Genomic DNA, 8,217 nt, shown 5'->3' on the forward strand with positions numbered 1-8,217 from the left:
GGCTCCCCCCGGGCGCTGCCGTGTCCTGGAGGGGGTCTGTTCCCGGGAGGGGGATCCCCAGGGCCCCCCCCCATCCTGCACCCCACCTGTGACATGGCCCCGGTGGGACCCCCGGGCGGGGGGTGCCCACCTCCCAGCTGCAAAGGGGACTGGGGCAGTTCGGGGGACTATGGGGGGTCTTGGGGGGCTGTTGGGAGTTTGGGGGGGCAGTGGGGGGTCATGGGCACCGTACCAGCCTGTCCCCCCCCCACAGGTGGCTGGATGGGAAGCGCAAAAGAAAGAGCAGCCAATGTTTGGTGAAGAGCAGCATGTCAGGTACAGGGACCCCCGGGCACCCTCGGGCACCCCATGGCCCTGCCGGGCACCCCCAGGTCACCCAGGCACCCCACGTTCTCGCTGGGTTCCACAGGCACCCTGTGTCCCACCTGCATCCCGCAGACACCCCGTGTCCCTGATGGGCGCCCCGGGGTCCCCAAGTCCTGGCCAGGATCCCCTGAACACTCTGTGTCTCAGCTGGGTCCCCCAAAGTCTCATGGGCACCCCTTGTCCCCTGGTGGGCACCCAGGGACCCCTGTGTCCTTGCCAGGCACCCCAGGGTCCCTTAAACACCCCATGTCCCTGGGGTACACCCCGGGAACCCGATGTCCTTGCCAGGCACCCCAGGGTCCCTTGGACACTACATCCCCAGGGTCCCACGGACACCCCTTATCCCCTGCGGGCACCCCAGGAGCCCCATTTCCTTTCCAGGGTGCCCTGGACACCCCACGTCCCCAGTGGGCACCTTGGGATCCCCAAGTCCCAGCCAGGCCCCCCATGGATACCCCATGTCCCTGATAGGCACCCCGAGGTCCCCGTGTCTCCCCAGGGTCCCCTGGACACCCCATATCCCTGCAGGGTCCCCCGGGGTCCCCGTCCCCCGCGTCCCCCTCGGCGCCCCTGGGTCGGGGCGGTGCCATCCGGGCGGCAGCGCCCTGGGGTGGGCGATAAGGGGGGCCCCGCGGGCGCTGCCCCCCCCGCCCTGCCCCATTCCCCGGCGGGGAGCGGCCGGCGCCGGCAGGACCCGATGGGTGGGACGGGGTGGGGGGGGCCAGGGGGGACCCGGGCGTCCGGCTCCCGCCCATCCCCTGCGCCCGCCCCGCTCTGGGAGTGGGGGGACGCCCGCGGACCCCCCCATCCAGCACCCACAGAGCGCCAGGGTGGGCTCGTGGGGTCCCCACGCCTGGGTTTGGGGGGGTCCCAGGTGGGTACAGCGGTCCTGGGGTGCCAGGTACCCACACCCCCTCATCCTTTGCACCCCCCTGCCCCGGGGACCCCTACATCCAGCACCCACAGAGGACAGGGGTGTGCTCCCCGGGGGGGCACAGGGGTCCCGGGTTGCTGGAGAGGCCCCCCCGGGTGTCATGGGTGCTCCATGCCTCAGTTTCCCCGTGTGGACGGTGATGGGGGAGCTGGGGGAGGTTGGGGGGCTGGTCCCTGGGCTGCCAGGCGGGGGGACCCTGGACAATGGTGGGGACAGTGGGTCTTTGTGCAGCAGGGGGATGGGGACCCCCCCCCTGCCGGTCCCCAGCCGGATAATGGGATAATGGGGGCTTTATTGGTGCGGGGGGCTCAGACACCCCCCCACCCTCTGACACCCCCCCCCAGCTTTAACCCTTCCCGTGCCAGGCTGAGGGGCAGCGTCGGGGCTTCAGTGGGTGCTGACGGAGGGGAAACTGAGGCACAAAGAGGGGGGACACACTGGGGGTGCCTGGCAGGGGGTGTGCAGAGAGTCCCTGATGCTGCATGTGTGAAGGGTCCCTGATGCAGGGCATAGGGGAGATCTCTGACTTGGGGTCCCCCAGGGGATCTCTGATGTGGGGGTCCCTGATACCAGGGTCCGTGGTACTGGGTGTTGTGGGGGTCCCTGACTTGGAGTGCCCTGGAGGTCCCTGTCATGGGGGTCCCTGTCACAGAGCACCCCGTGGGCCCCTGATTTGGGGTACCCTGGGGGTCCCTGGCTGGGGATCCCTGGCCTGGGGCACCATGGGGGTTTCTGCCATGGGGGTCCCTGACCCGGGGGTCCCCACAGGGTACATCCCTAGTTACCTGGACAAAGATGAACAGTGCGTGGTGTGCGGGGACAAGGCCACCGGCTACCACTACCGCTGCATCACCTGCGAGGGCTGCAAGGTGAGCTGGGGCAGGGGGCTCAGGGGGACTCAGCAGGGCTCAGTGGCGCTCACCGTGTCACCCCCCACTGCGCCTTCCCCAGGGATTTTTCCGTCGGACCATCCAGAAGAACCTGCACCCCACCTACTCCTGCAAGTACGATGGGTGCTGCGTTATCGACAAGATCACCCGCAACCAGTGCCAGCTCTGCCGCTTCAAGAAGTGCATCTCCGTGGGCATGGCCATGGACTGTGAGTGGGGGGGCACGGGGGGGCTTGGCTTGGGGAGCTGGGTTGGGGTCCTGGCACCGTGGGGCACGTTGGGGTACCCAGAGCAGCCACAGGACCAGGTGTCAGGCACAGGGCACCGTGATGCATCAGCGGGGTGGGATACACAAGTGGAGGGTCTCGGCTGACTGAGGGGGGGTCCCAGCTGATAGTAGGGGGCTGCTGGGGGGTGGGTTGTGGTCCTGGTGCCGTGGGGTGGGTTGGGGTGCCTGGAGCACTGTCAGGAGCAGGCTGGGGTGTCAGCGTGGGGTGCTGTGCTGCAGCCATGGGATGCGTGGCTGTTTGGGCTCCTGGCTGGTGGGGGGCTCTCAGCTGATATCGGGGGTCCCGGCAGTGGTGCTGGATGACTCCAAGCGGGTAGCGAAGCGGAAGCTGATCGAGGAGAACCGGGAGCGGCGGCGGAAGGAGGAGATGATCAAGTCGCTGCAGCATCGCCCCAACCCCAGCGCCGAGGAGTGGGAGCTGATCCACGTGGTGACAGAAGCCCACCGCAGCACCAACGCCCAGGGCAGCCACTGGAAACAGAAGCGGAAATTCCTGGTGAGGGGATGCAGCAGAGGGACCCTGTTAGCACCCCAACCCCCCAGCCGGGGTTTGCTGAGCACCCACATGCTCAGCGCACACGTGGCAGCAGCGCTGGCAGTGCCAGGGTGTGGGATGTCACTGGTGTCCTTGGGCAGGTGGAGTTGGGGGGGTTGGGATGTTGCTCGGTGTCCTTGAGCTGGTCACCCCCAAAGGGTTCAGGGGTGAGCAGTGACCGAAGGGGACAGCTGTGCCCATGGGTGGCCCCAGCCCTGGCCCTGGCCCTGGCCCTGTCACGTAGCTCCCTCTCCTGGCTGCTGCACCCAGCCCTGCCACACGTGTTACCCGGTGACATGGGGGTCCTGAGGGGGGCACAGGGTCACACTGCATCACCCCCAGGGTGGGGGAAGTGGTCACACCATACCCCCCCAACGCTGCTGTCCATCATGGGGGTCCCAATAATGTCACAGCCCCCAGTGCTGCCATGGGGGTCCTGGGGGGGACACGTGGTCACACCGCACCACCATGTGCCACTGTCCACCATGGGGATCCCAGGGGTGGACAGGGTTACACCACAGCCCCCAGTGTCCCTGTCTGTTATGGGGGTCTTGATGGGGGACACAGTCACACCGCACTCCCCAACACCACCACGGGGGTCCTGTGGGACACACTCCACACCCCCCAACACCTCTGTGTGCCCCCCACAGCCCGAGGACATCGGCCAGTCCCCCATGGCCTCCATGCCTGACGGGGACAAAGTCGACCTGGAGGCGTTCAGCGAGTTTACAAAAATCATCACCCCGGCCATCACCCGCGTGGTCGACTTTGCCAAAAAACTGCCCATGTTTTCGGAGGTAACGGCGGGGTGGGGGGGGGAGGGCGGGAGGTTTTGGGGGAGGACCAGAGTGGAACTGTCCAGGTCTGAGTCACACCAAACCCCCCCAAACTGCCGCCGTGCCCCCCCCCCAGCTGCCTTGCGAGGACCAGATCATCCTGCTCAAGGGGTGCTGCATGGAGATCATGTCGCTGCGGGCGGCCGTGCGCTACGACCCCGAGAGCGAGACGCTGACGCTGAGCGGGGAGATGGCAGTGAAGCGAGAGCAGCTCAAGAACGGCGGCCTCGGCGTCGTCTCCGATGCCATCTTCGACCTGGGCAAGTCCCTCTCTGCCTTCAACCTGGACGACACCGAGGTGGCCCTGCTCCAGGCCGTGCTGCTCATGTCCTCAGGTACCCGTGTGCGCGGGCGTGGGGTGGGCACGCTGGTGCCCGGGGAATCGGAGGGTGTGTTGGGTGGGCACCCTCGTGCCCAGGGTCATCAGTATCCTGGGAGTGTGTTGAGTGCCCGTCTGTCCTGGGGGTGTGTTAGGTTGGCACTCCCGTGCCCAGAGTCCTCAGTATGCTGGGGGTGTCTCAGGTGAGCAGCCTGATGCCAGAGCTCCCCGAACATTTTGGGGGTGTGTTGGGTTGGCACCCTCATGCTCAGAGTCCTCAGCATGCTGGGGGTGTGTCAGGTGAGTAGCCTGATACCAGAACCCCCTCAACATTTTCAGGGTGTGTTGGGTGGGCACCACCATGCCCAGAGTCTCTCCTGGGGATGTGTTGGGTAGGCACCTCTGTGCCCAGAGCCCCCAGCATTTGGGGATGCATTGGATGGGCACCCTAATGCCCAGCATCTGCAATATCTTATGGCTGTGTTGGGTGGGCACCCCTGTGCCCAGAGTCTCTGCTGGGGATGTGTTGGGTGGGCACCCTGATGCCAAAGCCCCCCAGCATCTTCAGGGTGTGTTGAATGGGAAACTGTGCTCCCTTGGATTTGGGGGCAGATATGGGGTGGGCACCCCAGTGCACCTAGGGAGCTTTGCCAGGAGGTTGTGGGGTAAGCACCCCAATCTCCAGAGCTCTGGGGAGCTGTGCCAGGCTAGAAGGAGTGGATACCCCAATTCCCAGTGCCCAGGAGCATGGAGTGGGCACTGTAATCTGTGGTGTTGAAACCTGGGCTGCAAAGTGTGGGCATGGGTTGAGCCCCTTGGTGCCCTGGGGACCCCTGCCAGGCTGATGCAGGTCTGTGGGGTGGGAACCCCAAAACCCAGGGGGTGTGTGGGGCACTCAGCCCTGTAGGAGGGCAAATCTCCTTGGATGCCAGATTCTCACGTGGACAGAGAGTGCCAAGTCAAAGGGGAGGGATTTAAACTAAAAAGAGGAGATTTAGGTGAGATATTGGGAAGAAATTCCTCCCTGTGAGGGGGGTGAGGCCTTGGCGTGGGATGCCCAGAGAAGCTGTGGCTGCCCCATTCCTGGAAATGTCCAAGGCCAGGTTGGACGGGGCTTGGAGCAACCTGGGATAGTGGGAGGTGTCCCTGCCCATGGCAGGGGGTGGGACTGGGTGGGCTTTAAGGTCCCTCCCACCCCAAGCCACGCTGTGATTCCACGATGGTTCCGTGATGATCCCGTGGTGATTCCCCGCAGACCGGACGGGGCTGATCTGCGTGGAGAAGATCGAGAAGTGCCAGGAGACGTACCTGCTGGCCTTCGAGCACTACATCAACTACCGCAAACACAACATTCCCCACTTCTGGCCCAAGCTGCTGATGAAGGTGACGGATCTGCGGATGATCGGCGCCTGCCACGCCAGCCGCTTCCTGCACATGAAGGTGGAGTGTCCCACCGAGCTCTTCCCACCCCTCTTCCTCGAGGTCTTCGAGGACCAGGAGGTGTAGGGCTGACACCCCCCCACCCCGGGTCCCCCCAACCCTGCTCTGGCCCCCCCCCCAAATCTTTCTCGTCCCCCGGTAAGGACAAGGGGATGCTGCGCCCAGGGCGGGGGTCCCGCTGTGCCCCCCCACGGCCACCCTGCCCCCCCCCGCCCCAGGACTTGACGAATTTTGTTTGTTTGCACAGGGAAGGGCCCCGACGGTCGAGCGTTCCCTTTATTGTCCTTCTCTTCGTAGATTATTATTTTTTAAGCATTTATTTCCCTCCCTGAGAGGCTAAAATATTAAACTAACTGCACTTTGGAAGGAGGAGGAGGAGGAGGAGGAGGAAGAGCAGGGGAGGAGAGGAGGGGGCTCTGGGCTGCACAGGGAGAGGCTGCCCCGGCTGGGGGGGCCGTGGCCACATGCACTTTTGGCCGGGCAGCAATTTTGGGGGACTAGGGTGGGGGGCCAGGACCCCCCCCCATAGCAGGGGCAGGGGCTGGGACCCTCATCCCCATAGTGGGGTGAGGGCCAGGACCCCCCCAAAAGCAGGGCGGGGGGCCAGGACCCCCATCCCCCCTAATAGGGTGAGGGCCAGGACCCCTCCCATAGCGAGGTGGGGGCCAGGACCCCCCCATAGCAGGGCAGGGGGCACGGGGGGCACAGCGGCAGCGGGGGGACCCCAGCCCATCGGGGCGCAGGGCTGGTGGACCCCCCCAGCCCACTGGGTCTGCCCCGGCTGGGGTGACCCCCCCTTCCCCCGTGCCCTCCCCTTTATCCCCAGATTCGGGGCCAGATTCGGGGTTTTGGGGGTTCTCTGTCTTTTTTTTTGGGCTGAGAGAAGACAATTTTGTGCCAAGCGCCGCGGACGGTGGGCGCTGCAGGACGCTGGGGGGGGGGCCTGCCCCCCCCCCTCAAACCCCCCCAACTTTTCCGTTGTCCTTTTTTTTTTTGTTGTTTTTCCCCTCGTCCTCGTGGGTTTTGTCGTGTCCGTCAGGAGTTGCAAAGGCCCCGGAGGCGCCGGGGGGCCTGCCCCCCCCCCCCAAACCCCCCCAACTTTTCCGTTGTCCTTTTTTTTTTTGTTGTTTTTCCCCTCGTCCTCGTGGGTTTTGTCGTGTCCGTCAGGAGTTGCAAAGGCCCCGGAGGCGCCGGGGGGGGGGCAGAGGGTGCCCCCCCTGGCCCCCCCCACTGCACTACTGCCCCAGCCCCCCGGCAGCAGCACTTCGGGGGGGCTGCACCCCCAACCGCCCCCCCCAATGCTCCTGGGGGGGCCGGGCTGGGGGGGGGGCTGGCAGGGGGGTCCCATGGGGGGTTTTGGGGGGGGGGAGGCACAGCTGCAACGGGAGCACCCGGGAATGGTTTTATCACCTTTTCCCCCCCCCGAAATTTAGGTTTGTGAATTTTTTCTTACCTCAGGCGGAGGCCGAGGGGGGGCGCGGGCCGGGGGGGCCGGCGAGGCAGGCCGGGCCCACCTAAGCTAATATATATATATATATATATATATAAATATATATAAAATATATAATTTTTGTAATTAAAAAAAAAAATCTTTTTACGGGTCGTTTAAAAGCAGAAAATCCCAACACCAGACACGTCCCCCCCACCCTGGGCACAGGGGGCCAGGCTGGGCTCCCCCCAACACCCCAGACACCCCCACCATGGGGGTCATGTCAGGGGGCCCTGCCGGACCCCCTGCAGCCGGGTCGGGGGGCACAGCGGGGCCGTGGCACCCCGGGGTGCCCTGGGGGGGGCACATGCCCCCGGCCCCAAGTACCAGCACCGGATTTGACCTTGGTGCAAAATGTCTTAAACCCCCACCCGGGTGCCTGGCTCAGGGGGTCCCGGCTCAGGGGGTCCTGGCACTGGGGGTCCCGGTGGCACCGGCTGTGGGTGGTGCAATAGGAGCCGACCACTGACGCCCGTGCTGGGGGGGCACAGGGTTTGGGGGTTCACCCCCCACCCCCCCGGCAGCACCAGCCCCAACACGTGCCTTCGGGCCGGGGCTGTGGCACCCGGGCGATGCCCCCCGTGGTGCCGTGGCCATGCCATGTTCGTGCCATGGCCACGCGTGTTGGTGCCGTGACCGTGCCGGTGCTGTGGCCGCGGGTGCTGGTATTGTGCCGGTGCCGTGGCCGTGCCATGTCAGTGCCATGGCAATGCATGTTGGTGCCATGGCCACGCGTGTTGGTGCCATGGGCATGCGCGTTGGCGCCGTGACGGTGCCGCGTCGGTGCCGTGGCAGTTCATGTTGGTGCAATGCCGGTGCCGGCGCCGTGCCCACGCATGTCAGTGCGGTGCCGGTGCCGTGCCCACGTGCTGCCCACGTGTTCCCACACACCCCCCGCGTGCTCCCATCGCGGGACGTGTCTTAATCAGCCACCGTGACCCCCCCCAGCCGGGCCGGGGCCCCCCCAAGCGGCCGCACGGTGCTCTGGGGCAGCTTGTCCCGGGGTGGGGGGCTCCGCCCGGCCCCCCACCCGCTGCCCCCCGCACGCCCCCCCACCCCCTGCACTCCCCCCCCCCCCCCCCCGGCCGCCCCCACGTCTCCGTCTCGCGTCGCCATCGC

The 8,217-nt window shown here is 66.0% G+C and overlaps 1 protein-coding gene across 1 annotated transcript in view; it reads left to right on the forward strand.

Annotated features, from left to right (window-relative positions):
• THRA (thyroid hormone receptor, alpha) overlaps positions 1-5,894 on the forward strand; it is a 7,516-nt gene extending 1,622 nt beyond the window's left edge. The window contains exons 2-8 of the mRNA XM_017834199.1: positions 254-315; positions 2,069-2,169; positions 2,252-2,399; positions 2,770-2,975; positions 3,665-3,811; positions 3,927-4,185; positions 5,425-5,894. Of these exons, the coding sequence (XP_017689688.1) occupies positions 254-315; positions 2,069-2,169; positions 2,252-2,399; positions 2,770-2,975; positions 3,665-3,811; positions 3,927-4,185; positions 5,425-5,675 (1,174 nt within the window). The 3' untranslated portion in view covers positions 5,676-5,894. The remainder of the gene's footprint in view (positions 1-253; positions 316-2,068; positions 2,170-2,251; positions 2,400-2,769; positions 2,976-3,664; positions 3,812-3,926; positions 4,186-5,424) is intronic.
• Positions 5,895-8,217: the final 2,323 nt, after the last annotated feature.

This window comes from Lepidothrix coronata, unplaced genomic scaffold (assembly GCF_001604755.1).
Source record: "Lepidothrix coronata isolate B3197 unplaced genomic scaffold, Lepidothrix_coronata-1.0 Scaffold229, whole genome shotgun sequence".
Lineage (NCBI taxonomy): Eukaryota > Metazoa > Chordata > Aves > Passeriformes > Pipridae > Lepidothrix > Lepidothrix coronata.